A 17,405-nucleotide genomic window follows, 5' to 3' on the forward strand; every position below is an offset into this window, starting at 1 on the left:
TTGCTGGAAGAAATGATTGTAAGAATTAAATTACACCCAGAGGTAATTAGTTCATGGAGGTAAGCAGTGTGTTCTGAGAAATCCGGGACTGATGCCATCTATAGTGAGGGCAAGAAGAAGTGATGATGGGACCCACTTCCTCCTGTGTTTGTGTTGTGTCTCTAGCACACACACACTGAGAGAGAGAGAGGGAGGGAGGGAGATAGAGAGAGAGTTTGCCCCACATCTTCATCGCTGTAACTACCCTCCACTGGTGGAGACAGTCAGTGATGGAGCTGTCTGCAGGCGACAAACCACGGAGCCGCAGCTGATTCTCAAAAATCTATCGACACTGAAGCAGGAGATGATGATCAGTTTTCCTTCGGGGAAAAACCCAAAGTGAAACTACAAACGAAGTATAAAAAGGAAGAAAAAAAAAAAAACATCCTCATTCGCCGTGTGGACCCAAACTTCTCAAGAAACCATTTTACAGGTAAGTTATTTTAGTTATTATTAATCCATACATCCAGTATTTAAAATGTATCTAATGTTGCGATCGTCTCGTTGCTGTAGTCCGCGAAAGTCGTTGATTTCTTCCTTTAATTTGGATGAACTTCAATCTAACCGGGTGAGCAGAGAGGAAGCTCTCCTTAAATCTTTTACTAACTTCATTTTTATTATTCAGAAGTTGCAAAAGGATGCAGAAAACAGACATTCGCTTGCTTACAACAAGCAAAAACGCGGTTATCTGGTTACCTTTGAATAGTCCTGCTGACCTGTTCAACCAGGTTAATGTCATTTAAAGTCTAAATGAAATTTCACCGGAAACGTTATGACCTCAGTGGGTATTAATCTCATAAAATCCAGGTATGATACATGAGATGAACTCACAGAGCAAGGAGTGGCTCTTTTATTTTCTAATTTGCTTTACTGTGTGTAAAATAAAGGGAGGAATAATGAAAAACAATAATAATTGGAAAGTGCAATCACCAGCTGTAACCGCAGTGCCAGCTGTATTTGCTTTGGGAGTCTCTCTCCATCTCTCTTTCAACCTCTCTCAGCCCCATTCTTATTCATGCAGCAGATGACTATTTTGCTTAATTGGGGATTTGCATGCATCTACGTTCACTATGTTAATAACGGCCAGTGAATGAGTGGTGAGCTAAATCCTCAGTTTAGAGAACCACCCGATGGACATCAGAGGTTTGTCACTCAGTCACCTTCAGGCAAATCAAGCAAATCTAGGCCACTCTTGGTCTGGGGTTGAAGTGTTCCCTGCATGTTTTCTGTGCAGGAGAATGGACACACATGGCAATTCTGAAAACAGGCAGAAAGCCAAAAGTGCTTGACATTTAAGACAACAGTCTTTTAATCAAATTCAAGCAGTGTTTTGTGATTTCTGCCTCGGATAAGGAACATTTTACTGCCACACTTGTCTGAGCAAAACAACAATGTTCTGAAAACACCTGATTGGATTTTCTGAACAAGCATCAGTGACACCATTTACAGACCCACATGGAAGGAAAAATAAGTCAAGACAAGCAGAAGAGACTCAGCGCCTCTACAATAGCTTAACACACATTACACATGTAATGTATTCGCCAGTGATTCTCACTCGTGATGCAGAGTCTAGCTCCATTGGTTTTTTCAAACTTTTGCCTCCTAACTGCAGGAGGAGTGAGCAGAAGCTCACACCCAGACTACCGCCGGGTTATTTTTTCCAGCTCTGTCACTTATTGACACTGTGGGACTCAGGCAAGATTGATGTTCTTGCCGTTAATAGTGTAGCAGGCAATGCTTGGGCTATCGATCCCACCCTTTTCTAACCTTCATCCCTACAATGCGCGCACCCCCCCCGCTTCACCCTCGGTATAAGATTAAGGGGCTGAGGCATCATGGGAAAGTAAATTGAGGGATAAATGAGATGAACATGTATTGATGAGTGTAATATGATGCTTTCTTCTGCTCTTGAATTTGGGCCGCAGGAGGGACATAACAGGAAAGCGGCAGGGAGGAGTTCAGATAATCTTGTCTAATGATTTATGTCCTTTTAATGCAGGGGGCTTTTCAACCTTATTAGATCACTTAAAGTGTCATTACTACTGCTTAGACTGTGATTCACGAGGGAATCGCTGCAATAAAATATGCTGATGCCTCTTCTGAAAGTCTATTTTCATCCAAGATTATTAACAAGCAGCATCACCAAATCTGAAGTAGTTACCGTGCAATGTGCAGAAATTGTCCTCTCATATGTTTTGGTACATTTATGTTACAGTGTCTCTGCATACAGGAGCGTTTTTATTGGATAAACTGCGTTAAGCTCCTTTCATTGTCTAGCTCTGTGCCCACTGACCTTTTTTTCCCCTCCTCCTCTAAAACATGATAATCTCCCCTGTGAGCGTTCATTTTGATTACATGTGTTTGAAGGTTTAGAAGCGAGAGAGTCATCTTTTCCAGACTAACCCTTTTTCTTTTAATATGTCAGATTCTCCTGCTGCGAGCGTGTGCGTCTGATTGGGACCTGGTGTGTGTCAGGGGGCTATGGTGAGGCGATGTGCACAGGATGGTGTGAGGAGAGATGTACCAGCGTCAGTGGAGGGAGAGCTAAAGGACCGGATCTTCATTCATGGCTGTGGGTGTCGCTTTTGTTCTCGGCTCTGTGGGGTCAAGCGTCCCTGCAGTGCCCAGACAGCTGCCACTGTGCCTGGGACACGGCCACGGTTCTGTGCTCGGACGCCGGGCTGCGGGAGATCCCAGAGGGGATCCCGCCAGAAACCGTCTCCCTCCACCTGGAACGCAACTACATCCGGAACATCCCCGAGAGTGCCTTCAGCGATCTGGTCCACCTGCGGGACCTGTACCTGTCCCACAACCGCATCGACTCGCTGGCCTCGGGGGCCCTGCGGCACCTGGGCCCCGAGCTGCGCCTGCTGGACCTGTCGCACAACCAGCTGAGGCAGGCCAACAGGGAGGAGTTCGGCTCCACTCGGGCAAAGACGCGCCTCTACCACAACCCCTGGCACTGTGATTGTGCCCTCCAGGAGCTGATGGAGACCCTGAACCTGGAGCCCGAGACGGTGAACGGGATTATCTGTGAGAGCTCTGTGCGGGGGGTGGGCGAGGGCAGCAGGTGGGAGGACCCGGGGTCACAGGGCGAACACGCAGGCCAGCCGCTGGTCAAACTGCTGGATTCTGGCGTGAACTTCTGCAGCCTGCAGAGGAAGACCACAGATGTAGCCATGCTGGTGACCATGTTCGTGTGGTTCTTCATGGTCATCGTGTACGTAGTGTACTATGTGAGGCAGAACCAAGCCGAGGCCCGCAGGCATTTGGAGTACTTGAAGAGTTTACCGAGCCCACGCAAGACCCCGGCTGAGACAGACACGCTAAGCACCGGTTTCTGAACACCTGCTCAAGCTGTAATCTAAATGGAATAATCAAATGCCATTTTTATGACTTGGAGACACTGCTTGGAGTTACCATAAACCAGCTGTAGAAGATATAGACACAGAGATAAGGAACCTTTTGCAGCTGTATGATAACAATATTTCTTTATATTTGTTACTGAGCCCCCCGTATTTTTCTTAATATTTCTTTTCTTATCATATTTTTTCTCATTTTAATGAAAAATAAGAAGTACTTGCTTACTCATCCTACCATCTGCACTGAGGGAAACGAGAAGAAACTGAAAAGTGTAAAAAAAAAAAAAAAATTTGTAGCTGAAAGAAAGATTAAATAGGAGCGTCAGAAAAGACAGACATTCTTTGAACTTAATAACCTTTCATCTCCCTTGTTGTCCCTCTTTTCTTTTCTTCTCCCATCATGCCTCATGCTGTGCTCTTTTATCTTTCATTAAGCTCCAATTAGGAGTCTTTGACCAACTGACCCTTAATGAACACTTGAAAGGCGCTAATCAACTGGAGTGTGTTTATCAGGTCAAATAGGAGAGTGTGCAAAACTCTAATGTGTGTCCTCTTCTAATTGCTTGTTTCATTTGTGCGTGTATGTGTGCACGTGGCGTATTTTCGTGCATTGTTACGGCAGTTTTTCACTTTGATAGTCTGACATTGATTTTGCACAGATGCTATTTAAGCCTTTCCCGATACACCTTCACCACGCTGGTTGTTTCGGTGCCAGTTGAGAGCTGCTGATCTAAATTTACTCTCAGGAAGCCATTAGAGCTGAAGGTTAACTATTTTGTCTCCGAGCTGCAGCAACCAGCCCTGAAACATCCAAACCATTTAGCATAAGTACAGCCGACACTGATTGGTACAGGGATAACCAAATTTAGAAATACGATATTACGATGTATCCTGAGAGAAGCTTTTTTTTTCAAATCTCTCGAGTCCTGCTTGTTTGGTCCTCCCACATAGGCTCCATCATAATTGACTTTTTTTTGTCACGACACTGTTAAAAAAAAGCTTTGATAATAAATGGACTAATTTTCTCAGAACATTTATAATCCTGTAATGTGAAAATTAATGCCACTGCTGGTGTGTAAACTGTAGGTGTAGTGAATATCTAGCTCAGGTTTCTACATATATATCAAACAAAACCTGACTGGATTAACAGCAGTTTATTTTTCAATTCTACTTGAGTTTATTGTAGTCATATTTACTGGCATTCCCTGAGGGCAGGGGTTTAAGGTGTGATTTAGTATATAAGTATTTTTCATTCCTCATTGCCACATTCGTAACTGTAAAATGCCTCCTTCAGTTTGCTTGTCAACGTCATTATAATGTGTGTTTAGGACAGATGGACCGCAGGTTGGGGGATTATTAGCAGGACACTAAAGCTAAACATACACAAAATTATGTTAAATTTTTTAAGATTTTACTTTTTTTTCATCCCTTTGAATTATTGGGTAATATTAGGTGAACTAATGTTTTAATAATTAAGCAAAAAAAAAGGGAAAATTACTTCTGTGTTGCAAAAATTGACGATAAGACCCACTAGGTGAAGAAATTTATTTTTAATATTTTTAGTCTCTTTGGTACAGTTTCCCTAGCACCTTCATCAATTCAAATAATTTATTTTTTTACTAATAGTTTTGGTCCAGATACCTGACATACCTTTGCCATGCTAAATAGCAAATATTAGCATGTGATCATACAAAACTAAGCCGGTCATGGTAAACATTATCCTGCTTAACATCAGCATGTTGGCGCATTCAGCTCCGAGCACTGTTGTGCCTAATTGCTGTAAAGCCTCACAGAGCTGATAGCATGGCTTTGTCTTACTCGTGTATCTTTAATATGTGATGGATTAAAGTGTAAAAACTTTTACGTGTTCATGATATATAAAAAAATATAACTGTACCCCCTCTTATCCAAGAATTGGGTTGGTAATGTGATAAAAGCTGAAGCAGAACCTAGAATAGGTGGACTTTCTGTGTTCTGTTATGTGCTAAATGTGGCGTACGTGCTTTGTAAACTACAGAGAAAGCCTGGTTCAAGTCTGTGTTGTTCACATGCTGTGAATTAGAACTAGAGACAGTAGAAGTATGAGTAGACCCTATGGAGTAGACTGATGTTGATGTTGTTTTGGTCCATGTGAAACCTGGTCTTGGTCGGTAAACCACAGGCTAAAAGTGGATGAGAATAAACAGGTGGACATTTGTTCTGTGACTTTCTAAACCAAACTGTCTGTGGATCAACTTGTGATGCACTGTTGGTGTAACTTTACATGCTCAGAATATTTCCTGAATGTTAGCTGTTTGTCACAGATCATACATGTGATGTTCATATGCCAGAGTTCAGTTTCCACAAATGCATCTAAAACACCCTTTGACTTTTTAAGGTAGTTATGATGATGACCCCAAAACTCAAGAATCAAACATATCCTCTGTGTGTATTTTTTTCTGTGGATATTTCTTTTATTGGTGATGTATTTCTGTCCCAATGATTTGTTTTCCGTCCCATTTAACCAAAAGTGATTCAAACAAGGGTTAAGTCATAGATCGGAAACCAGTACATTAAATAATAAATGAACTATCAAAAAGTGATTCAGGAAAATAAAACAACAGTAAATCCATATAAAAAATAAAAAACATTGCTCTGCTTTGTTCATAGAAATGCTTCTACGTTTTATTGCTACTGAAGGTTGAAAAGGGCAAGAAGATGAAGAGAAGCAATAGAAGTACAGGAAGACATTATCAATTCACAGAATGAGCTGATCATGGTTGGCAGTGTTTCCCGTTTCTACTTTACCATGCAATAAAACTAAAGGAAATGATCGGAAAAACTATTTTACATATATAGGTACATGATATGAACTTGCACCACCTCCTTCTTCAATGCTTTTTTTATCATCATTAATTGAACCACAATGGCCCCGCATCCATCTATCCATCCATCCATCCATCCATCCATCTATTCTCCAAATCTGAGCTGTTTCTCCCCCTCGGAAAGACATCTGGATGTCGCCACAAAAAACATGAAGTGGAAGCAGGGCACAGCAAAATGTATAGGTGTGACTTTATTTGAGGAAACAAACACTGCCCCAGATATTTCAACATGGGGGGAAACAAAACAGAATATAAATAAAAAGCAACTTCAGCCTCTTACTTGGTTTTGTCTTTTATTTTCCAATTTACATTAATTAAAACGTAACAAAAACAAGTCATGATCATAATAATAATATAATATTGCTATTATTATTAATAATAATACTATTATTAATAATAAAAATATACACAACCTCACATGAAGGAACCCTCTGCGCTGGCTGTAGAACTGGAGTCAAACACACCTTAAATCTCTTTTTTTTTTTTACCGTATGTGTGTAAGTGTGAGTGCGTATGCCGAGGCAGAGGGCCGCCCAGTGTGAGGGGACTGAAGGGAGGAAGTAGAGAGGGATGGGGGTCGGCGGTCACAGCAAGTGGGGGGCAGCAGATGGGCTTTTCTGACCAAAACATATTGATCATACTAATATTTGTCTAAAATATGGGATTTGTAAACAGATTCAGGGGAAAAAGGCCTCAGTTTGATGTGTGAAGATGATTTTTTTAGCGTGAGGTAGCTTTAAAATGTCAAAAACAAATGTTAACAAAACAAAAAGAAAATAAATTTTGCTCCAAATTGGTTGTATCTTGATTAAAAACTCATCAGGGGCTCATATTTGTTTATATACTGGGGTTGAAGAAGCAGGAGGGGCGCGTGAAGCAGGGACATTTATCACCCTGAAATCCAAAGTCCCAGGGCGAAATGCTCTCTCTGAGAAACTGTATATATATATATGTATACACATATATATATATACATATAAACAAGTCACTACATATGAGTATCTGGTTGTTAAAAAATACAAACTGTTTTACAACAATAGCACCATTGACTTTATTATAATACACAGTAATTTTCGATACACACTGTGGCGGCAGAAACAGAAGCACCTGTACTTTCTTTGTAGCTAAATTTTTGGTTTCAAAGAGATATGCATTCTTTAGTGGATGTGCTACAGGAGTGGTGGGATGACTAGAAAAGAGGAGGAAGTAAGAGAGGCAGTTGGTGGATAAGGATTTTTTTTTTTAAAAATATGTGTAAGCGGGCTTTTTTAAAAAAATTTCTTAGCAACAAACTCAGTCCTACCACACCTGGGATCCAAACCTAGACAATAAATAAATAACACCGACACACTGTTCTCTCTCTCTCCCCTGTTCCCTGGTGTGCTCCTGTACTCTCCTCATACTTCCTCCTTCTTGTTCATGAATATGGGGTAGGTGAAGTAGGGGGCTTTTGGGGGAAAATGCAGGGTGTCCATTGGGGGGAGGGCGAGCTGACTGGAGGCGATGCTGGATGAATCACAAATGACAGTTGCTGGTGCCATTCAGTGCAGATATCCTACGGAGTTCGACTTGGAAAAGCACTTTTTACTTAGAAAAAAAAAAACGTCCCATTTAAAAAAGTGTCTTGATTTTTTTTCTCTCCTCCTTTATCTGAAGTGTGCTCCTCTTTCATTTTACTTATTTACTTTTATCATCTCCAAATTTCCACTTCTTCTTTCTCTTCTTTTTTTGTTTGTTTTATCCCTCGTTCTTTTACAAGAAGCAGACTGCCCCGACATCGACTCCAAACTCCTGGTCTGCTCCGCCAATATCCATGGGGGCAATGTCCACAATGGGCAGACGAGAGGTCTTCTGCGATCTGTATTCGATCACTGTCTTGCCCCACTGTCCCGTGTGTTTCTGTGCAGAGGAAAAGAACAGAGCGGCTGTTAAATGACCTGTGACTTCTCCAAAACTGTAGAGAATGAGAGTGATTCGGTGAGTGAACACCAGAGACCAAGATGCTTAACATCTATCAGGTGAGCAGGTGAATTTGTGAGCAATATGTGCACCAGTTTAAATAATATTTAGTTGTATTTTGTCATTTATTTTTATTTTACGTGCAAAAAAATGTGTGCAGATCGCCGGTCTTACCGTGCAGCCGTCTTCCATCACGCTGTAGGTGAAGCGGCTGTTGCCCTCGGCCCTGATCTCCACGTCGTTGGAGCCCTGCAGCAGCACGGCCTTCTTCAGGTTGCCTGTGGAGGCGTCCATGTAGGCCACGCTGTTCTTACAGTGGTAGGTGAGGTTTTGAGAAGCCTCGGTGGACAGCAGTCTCAGGAAAGTCATCTGGATGGCGGCAGTGTTGGGCGCCAGGCTGTCGTCACCATAGCTGAACTGCATTGGAGGTAAAGAAGGGGTAAGTCAGAAAACAGCTAATAATTCTTTCACTGCTATTGCAGAGTCCTTGTTATACTGATTGTTTTATGACAAAACAAACATGGCATATGTTTCTTTTTGACTTTTCCAACATATTAGTAGCAACAATCTTATCTGCAAGCCAAAGTAACTTTTTCAGCACTACAACTAGAGTCACCTGAATCATAGTTTTTCAAATCCTATCCACAGCTGATTGACATAAAATAGCATTTACACCGATTTTATGTCCTTGCCAATTCAGATTTGCTGTTTATTCTTCTCCAAGAATACTTCTATGTCTGTATTTTACAATAAGTAATGTCCTTTTGAAACAGACACTTTTAGTAGAGAAAGACTGTGGCTAAAACAAAGGAAATAGTGCTGCAAATAATTTATTAGAATCCTTACAGTTACAGAAATATACAATAAATTATTAACATTTGTGCTGAAAATGACGTTTGTCAAATCAAAGTGTCAGCCTTATTTTTGTGTTATGGATTTTTTTGTACATGAATTTTTCAGTTTTTAATTTAAAAGATCTATCCATCTTTCTATGTATTTATGTGCATTTCTCATGTGCAGGGTCCAGATTTTTTATTTTTTTATTTTTTTACAAAAACAAAATAAAGCAAAATACAACAAGCCCTAGACTTAACAGATAAATACTATTATAAAGAGTCAGTCCATTATTCCTGTACTAATAATACTGGAGAGAAATATTTCACAGGCACAGAAAAGTAAATAAAAAAAAGAAAGTACTACAACTTACGTGGAATCCTCCATTCATTGTCTCTCCGAACCAGACATGTTTGCGGTCTTTGCTCTTGCTTGACCACCAGTTCTTGCGAGGGATGCTGGAAGGTTTGGGGTGGACGCAGGACTCTCCTGTCTCCATGTTGCAGAAGACTTTGATTGCATCAACTGTGCAGCCCTGATTGGGATCAATCCAGTACTCTCCTGCAGACAGAAACAGGGGAAAAAAAAAAAAACACATCCAGAGTGAGACTTTTCTTTCACATCTTGATTTCTTCATTTTTGCTACTAAAAGGCTGCTAATCGTTGGAATTTTACTGTTTAATGTTGTGGTGTTTTGTGGTATTCTAATATCTCAAAAACAGACTCTGAGTCTGCTCAATATAAACACACCCAGACCACACAAACTACAGTATACTTATCCAAATTTTGACTTTAGCAAACTTGAGCTGCCAACACAACTTCTGTGCGTTTCATCATCGCTCCCCAATTGAACCAATTCCTCTCAGTGTCACTCACCGCTCTTCCAGTCAGGATGGCAGAGCTTCAGGTCTCTGCATGTGCGAGCTGGGTTCTTCTTGGATCCCTCGGGGCTGCGAATGTTCTCAATCTGGTTGTTGAGAGACTTGAGAGTGGCGTCGACCTCAGCATCATGCTGACGGAGATTTCCGGAAGCCTGGTCGGCCCTCATGTACCTGAGAGGATCAGGAGACTTCTCAGTCTGACCCAGACCAGCGAAGGCAGACATATCGATGCCAGGACCGGGGGGACCAGGAGGACCAGGGGGTCCGGGGTTTCCAGGGGGACCCTGAGAGAAGAAGAAGATGAAAGTTTTTATTACTTGCTTACAAATGGTGGACTGTTCTTCTTCTTCATCTGTCAAACTATAAGAGTCGCCTCTTCTTTCATAATGGGTGCAGGAACTGTTTTGTAATCTGTTTGCTTGTGTACAACTTCATCACTCTTAGTTCCAATAATGCAAACACTGCAAACATGTTATTTAGTTGCGTTAAAATCCCTTTTCAATTTGACCTTTACTGATTTTCATCTTTCCCTGCTTTTTGATCTGTTAATTACCATTTCATAACTTTCATTTACCTCTATTTATTGATGGAGTATTTTAGGGTTTTAGCTACCTCCCTCTGATATTCACTGTAATATTACAGAATTATAAGTAGGAATGAATAATAAACACTAAATTGGCATCTGAACACATCTGAAACATTTTTATGCTTTGGTTTATGTGACTCATGCAGCACAACTGTATTCTACTAAACAACAGCAAAATGCTGTTCAGCCAGGGACAGAAAGAAAAGATCAAAAAAAGGGTTACACTGGAGACAAAGGTGACTTACTAATGCATGTCAGCAGGTCACATTATAGGTAATTATCTGAGGTGGGGAAAACTGCAGTGTTCAGTTTATATTTAGCAACTGCATAATTTAGACCTGGTGCTCATGATGCTATTATGTTGTGCAACTCTTGCACAGTCAGGCTCTTGCTTTTTCAAGGACTTTCAAGATGGATCTTTTCCAGTTCTAAGGGTGTTTTAAATTCCTGGAAACATTGCAGGCCATGAGCATGGAGCACAGAGTACACAGTGTTGTAACAACCATAATGAAAAAAGCAACAATATTACTCTAACTACGTGAAGGCACATATTTACTGACAAGAAGTGACATAGCATCTTATCGTTTTTCTGAGGAAAGTCAGTTTAACATAATTCTTGACAGTTCTTGTAATACTCACAGCTGGACCGGTGTCTCCACTGCGACCACGAGGTCCAGGGGGTCCAATGGGTCCAGGTAGACCGTTCGTACCATCTTTACCAGCAGGGCCAACAGGTCCAGGTGGTCCCTACATATACAGACCGAGATGTTATGCTCTGAACATACTGTTTTTGAAGAAACTAATAATTTGTCTTTGAATTGAAGGGATTTTTTGCTAGAGTCAAGTATTTTTCCAGTGTTCATACTCACTCGTTGTCCAGAAGGTCCAGCAGGTCCAGTGGCACCCTGGTCTCCAGCTTGACCCTAAAACAGAGGAGGCACAGTAAATATCAGAGGGACGACCATAAGATGAAACGATAGTGCATCCAAAGCCAGTGTCAGTTTAACTGAGTGCTCACCGGAGGTCCGGGGAGACCCTGCAGACCAGTGAAGCCTCTGTGTCCCTTCTGTCCTCTCTCTCCAGCCTCTCCACTCTCACCCTTATCACCACGGGGTCCTTGGGGTCCCTGTTGACATGTGGACAACATCCTAATGTGTTTTTATTTGACCAGTAAAGAGTGTGAATCCCAAAGCTTCATTTCACTCTTTCAATGACTGAACTAATTCTCACTTTTGTTTATGCAGGACAGAAATAATTCAAAAATGCATATGCAGGTTTGCTAATGTTTAAAAAGATACATACAGGCATTCCTCTGGCTCCAGCAGGTCCTGGAGGTCCAGCAGGTCCTTGTGCACCCTAAAAAAAAACACAAATGAATGAAAGAAAAGGGGGTCAAAGTTATGGTATCCTTTGGTAGAATGAAGTTGAAATGTTCCTAGTAATTACTGTATATTTTTATTTTTAAACAGATTGTTAGCATTTGCCCTCACTCAAGCATCTACATCTTATATACCACCTGTGTATCCACTTGTCCTTATTTTATCTTAGAAACTAGTCAACAATATGCTTGTTACCAGACCTGCCTGCATCTTGTTAATTAGTGCGACTGAAGATGAGAGGGCAACTTTCCATCTTGGTAACCCATGAGGTCAAATACGTCTTTGATGTATTTTAATGTGCATTTAAAGGGAAAAAAATCATGTTAAATAGAGGACAAGCTTCACTACAATACATAGAATAGATGTTATGCAAATGAGAAAAGAAGGCTGAGAGTTTAATGTTCTCTGCAAGACCCCACATCAGTCAAGGATGAAACACTTGAGACATTCTCTGCTGCACGTCCTATCAGACAATAAGCTAATTTTCAGCAGGAAGACATCCAACCTATGATTATCTCATAATGTCAAGCAAACTTTACTCCATCGCTACAGGTTTTCTGGAGTCGTCCTACTGTTTAAAGAAAATGACATGTTTGCATGTGTTGCAGTTACTACTTACAGACTCTCCTCTGTCTCCCTGTTTGCCGGTGGGACCAACTGGGCCAGAAGCACCAGGAGCACCTGGAGCACCAGGAGCGCCTGCAGGGCCGGTGTTACCACGATCGCCCTGCAGCAAAGAGAGCACAACAGTCAGGACAGCAAAGTTATGAATACAGGATCAATGCTGTCTATGTAAGTAGAACCAGATAGTAAAATAATAGATTTTGCATATACATTGAATAAATACAGATTACAATGTAATGAAACAGTGAACTAAAGCAAAACAAAGCTGCTTCAAGAAAAGAAAATGTGCTAAAATCCAAAAGCAAAACAACTAAAAGGATGAACAAATAGCTCTTTGTGGCAGCAGACTAAAAACAACAGATGATTGAACATGATTTCACTTGTTGAATGTTATTACAACACTTCACCCATTTTACAGTTTTTGAACAGCTCTAGCAAAGTGTTGACTAAATCAATAAAATTCATCCCATCAGGCCAGAAAAACTTCAAAAAGCAGATTTATATTACTAGAATCAGAGCAGAGGTGCTGCTGTTGTTGGGCAATCAGGGACCAATAAATGAGATTCATTTATACCACTAATGCAATAGTGTTCCCACATTTCCAAATAATCATTAAGCATATTGTAAAACTGACTGAAGAGCTGTTATCAGATCAGGTTCTACAAATATAGCAGCATCCCACAACATGGAGGATTTTATCCAGTGTATTTCCTGTTCCTCACCTTGATTCCAGTAGCACCGTCTCTACCAGGAGGTCCATCAGACCCGGGGTTGCCCTTTCAGATGACAGAAGCAAACCAAGTGTTAATGGTTTCCACCTCCACCGAGCCAGATGGCCTACTGAATACAGATCAGCTGTGTAATGAACCCTGCTCCAACAAAACGCATTAATAATACAGTGTAAACACAATATGTACTGTATAGATGACGCAAATAGCGATGCCTTTTAATGAACTCGGCTTAGCATTTCAATCATGAGATGGAAACGGTTGCGATCTAATGAACTAAACACAAGGTGGCAGATCTAAACACACACGTGCCGTGTGTTGCTTATTCTCTGACCTCTCTGCCAGGCTCTCCTGCAGGTCCAGTGAGTCCAGGTGGTCCAACAGGTCCAGGGGGTCCACGGTCGCCGGCGCCACCAGGACCTCCCTGCTTTCCGGGCTCACCCTGAGAGTAGAGAAGACAACTCATTATTAGACCTTGAATCCATTCATTTATAGGACATTGTGATCACTCAGTGAGTAGTACATCCATCCTGTGAGTCACTGCTACACATTTTTGTGAGTCTTATAATCTCAGTGAAAGACAGAAGACAAATAAGGTTTAAACACTACTCTGCTGGTATGTCTGGATATGCATGTACAGTAAAATTCAAGAGGAGAAAAGGATATTATCTCATTTTTATATGCAGCTGGATTCAGTAGTAGCATTCTCTAAAATCTGCAGTGACTGCTGCTTAACAGGCCAGAAACAACAGCTCCAAAATTGACAGAAAAACAGAAAAATTGATGTTGAAATGCTTCCTCGTCGTTTCACAGCCGTGCCTACATCTTTTGCTGCAAAATTAAAGTTTGAGAACCACCACTAGGTGCTGGAGGTAATAAATTTGGCATGTTTTTGTAACCGTGTGGCCTTTTAATCTCCTCAAATTGGATTTAGCACAGTAGTATCGGAAGAATTTCCAGAACATCCTCTATGTGTTTGTTAGTTTGAAAGTCAAATGCCAACCCCAGGTGTGTGGATGATGTGCTGATCCAGTCAGTTGTAGGAAGGGTTGACTCAGCTCATAGTATTAATTCTTCCTTGGCAAAGCCAGATGACAATCAGTGTCACTACTTCATACTGTATTTGAATAAATAGGGGCAATTTTGTACTCAACTTTGCATACTACATTATCAAAAATCTAAAATCAATCCAGAATCAGTTCTTAAAAATGAGAGTTTGAAGAAAAATACAAAACATGACAGAAAGTAGCTGCAGTTTAGCCTCACTTCTGTTTCTAAAAACATACTCTCTGCTTGAAACATTCCTGCGTGAGTTTGAAGTCGCTGCTGATTTCTTGGCACCCCTTTCATGCATACTGATGAATAATTAATAGTAAGGACATGCCCACTGAGATGTTGTAAATAGGGGACATGGCTGGTGTCTCCTATCAGATGGTGTCGCATGTAGTCAGAGGAGGCTTCTTGTCACATGTGGTACTGTACATATAGGAATCACAGGGAGAGAAGTCCTGGCTTATGCAGGATGCAATCTGACTGGGATCCAATTAGGACACAACAGAACGACAGCTGAGAACCTTTCGATGAGTTTTACACATTCACTTGTAGTGACACTGTGCTCTTAGTGTAGATTCAAGCATGTAGTTAACAATATATTTTGTTATTTGGTAGACTTGCAGCAGTGAAAAGCAAGACATCTCATGACGATACAGATGCTTAACAATTTTGATAATAGATTTATCTTTTCTCTAGCAAAACAACCCAGAAAGTACCATTTTCAGATGTGAGAATTGTGAGAAATGCCTGTTTTTTCCCCTAGATTTTACTCTACTATACTGTTGCATCTGGCTGATTTTCATTATCAATCAATCTGTCAGGTATTTTATTGACTAACCAGTTAAGTGCAGCTCAACACACTGCACTTTAAGACAAGCAAATACAGTTGCAAGAAGAAGTTTGTGAACCCTTTGGCAAAACGAACATTTCTGCATTCAGTAAAATGTGGTCTGATCTTTATCACAACTATAGACGAACAAAATCTGGTTTAACTATTCATACACTAGCAGCTGTACTTTTCAAGTCTTCGTTGAACCCACTGAGTAATCTCTAACACAGTCCAGGCTCCATCAGACATGCTGTGGCTGTTTATGTGAGTCACACAACTCTTTCAGTTCTTCAATATTTCCTGGGTATCTGGATTAAACAGCCCTCTTCAGGTCATGCCACATCCTTTTAGTTGGGGTAAGGTCAGGGTTCTGGAACATTTATCATTAGTTTTTAACCATTCTGTCATTGATTTACACGTGCATTTTTGGTCATCGTCCGCTTGCATCATCCAGCCTCGCATAAGCTTCAGGTCATGGACTGCTATCCTGACATTCTCCTGTAGAGTTTCTTGATTCAGTTTTGAATTCATTGTGCCTGCAGAGATTGCAAAGCATCAAGGCCCTGAGGCAGCAAAGTAGCCATGACCCATGAAGCTTCCTGCAATATACTTCACAGCTGAGATGAGGTTTTGCTGTTATTGTGCAGTGCACTTTTGCCAAAAAAGTTCACATTGGTGGTTTCATCCCATCAGCACCAATAGTAGTCAGTGTTTTTCTTATAGCGGACACATGAACTCAGATTTTAGCAAGTTATAGAGATAACTGCAGTTGTTTTGCAGCTACCCCTGGGTTCTCTTTCACCTCTTTACAAGATTGTGTTCTTTGCAGTTCGCCTACTCCCTTAGAGAGGAGCAACAGCCCTGAATTTTCTGAATTTGTAGACAGTTTGTCTTATTGTGGACTCACGAACACCCATGCCTTTACAAGATATTTTATAGCATTTTCCATCTTTGTGCAACTGTATCTCATCTTTGGTGATCAAAACATGGTTTACACCAACCAATTTTTCCTGTGAAGAGCAAACTTTGTCCGACTCTGTTTGCCTTTATTATAGTGAGAGACACTTCTACAACTCACAATTTTCCTTTTTTCCTTCTTCCTTTTTCTTGCAACTGAAATGCATGTGTTTTCCTTGATTGCACTGAGCTCACAGCCACAGTAGAAAAATGGCCCATTATAATAAAACCACAAGATGTTGCCTTGTGTCACCAAAAGTCCAAACTCAAAGACTTCCAGTTTACTGTTGAATATTCTAACAAATATCTTTGAGTGACAAAAAAAGCAGCGGATCCACATAGTAGAGAAGCTGAAACATTAGAAATTACCCAAGTGATAAGCAAATTATTAAAGCAGTTGCAAATTAATTTTCTCTTTTCTTGTCAATTGACTGATCAATTAAATGGTGTGATGAATTGTTTCTGCTTTATTAGCTTAAATCAAAGACCGTATACATTTTAACAGCACGAACAATTTAAAGTACCACCTCTTACTGGGAACACTTTAGTTTCTGTCTGACATATAAAACATATTGATCAATAATGAAGATTTGAATGTTTAATAACTTAAATTAGTGAAAATGATGTAACTTACAGAAGGTCCAGGCAGACCAGGGAAACCTCTTTCACCACGCTGTCCAGGGAGACCAACAATACCACGTGTACCAGCCAATCCTTGAGGACCTGAAGGACCTAGAGGACCCTGAGAGGGAAAAAATACCAAAACACAATTAATGTGAGCAACTTTGGCATTATTTTATTATGTTATGTTATTATTAAATTGTGTTTGTCCCATATTATTTTATTTTACATAAACTCAAAACATGAAGATTTCTAATACGGAACCCTTAAATTATTTTAATTAAAAAATGGTACCAAGACATTTCAAGGGCTGAGTTGCTATTAAGTCATTTTACAGTTTAATAATGAACTAAAGCTGCTGATACCAATAAAACTGCTATAGCCGAATCTGTATAAAACATAAATAACTCACACAGCCTGCATTAACCCAAACCTAAAGCTGTTCATAATGGAGCTAAATAAATACATGTAAAAAGATAAAATAAACATATGTAATGTAATTTCTCACATTTAGCAATTAGTACATCAGCAATCGACACAAAAAGACAACCATGTCCTAAAGGACCTGTTTAACATTTGTTTGAGATTTAAATGAAAAAACTGATGCCACTCTCATATCTATCCTTTCAATATGACGCTATGGCCAGCAGCTGGGCAGCTTCTTTTAGTTGAATAAAATCCATAAAGTT

At 40.5% G+C, this 17,405-nt stretch overlaps 2 protein-coding genes across 2 annotated transcripts in view; one reads left to right on the forward strand and one right to left on the reverse strand.

The window, feature by feature from the left end:
* Nucleotides 1–195: 195 nt before the first annotated feature.
* LOC111578115 (leucine-rich repeat-containing protein 3-like) lies at nt 196–6,544 on the forward strand. The gene is made up of 2 exons (XM_023284717.3): nt 196–472; nt 2,465–6,544. Exon 2 carries the CDS (start codon nt 2,532–2,534, stop codon nt 3,381–3,383), a length of 852 nt encoding a protein of 283 aa, XP_023140485.1. The 5' UTR covers nt 196–472; nt 2,465–2,531; the 3' UTR covers nt 3,384–6,544.
* A 1-nt stretch (nt 6,545) lies between these two features.
* The window catches only part of col2a1b (collagen, type II, alpha 1b), a 53,776-nt gene continuing 42,916 nt past the window's right edge, over nt 6,546–17,405 (reverse strand). Inside the window, exons 43-54 of the mRNA XM_023284699.3 lie at nt 16,730–16,837; nt 13,591–13,698; nt 13,251–13,304; nt 12,524–12,631; nt 11,828–11,881; nt 11,544–11,651; nt 11,395–11,448; nt 11,165–11,272; nt 9,935–10,223; nt 9,432–9,619; nt 8,399–8,641; nt 6,546–8,164 (exon numbers count right to left, since the gene is read on the reverse strand). Of these exons, the coding sequence (XP_023140467.2) occupies nt 8,018–8,164; nt 8,399–8,641; nt 9,432–9,619; nt 9,935–10,223; nt 11,165–11,272; nt 11,395–11,448; nt 11,544–11,651; nt 11,828–11,881; nt 12,524–12,631; nt 13,251–13,304; nt 13,591–13,698; nt 16,730–16,837 (1,569 nt within the window). The 3' untranslated portion in view covers nt 6,546–8,017. The remainder of the gene's footprint in view (nt 8,165–8,398; nt 8,642–9,431; nt 9,620–9,934; nt 10,224–11,164; nt 11,273–11,394; nt 11,449–11,543; nt 11,652–11,827; nt 11,882–12,523; nt 12,632–13,250; nt 13,305–13,590; nt 13,699–16,729; nt 16,838–17,405) is intronic.

This window comes from Amphiprion ocellaris, chromosome 5 (genome assembly GCF_022539595.1).
Source record: "Amphiprion ocellaris isolate individual 3 ecotype Okinawa chromosome 5, ASM2253959v1, whole genome shotgun sequence".
Taxonomy (NCBI): Eukaryota; Metazoa; Chordata; class Actinopteri; family Pomacentridae; genus Amphiprion; species Amphiprion ocellaris.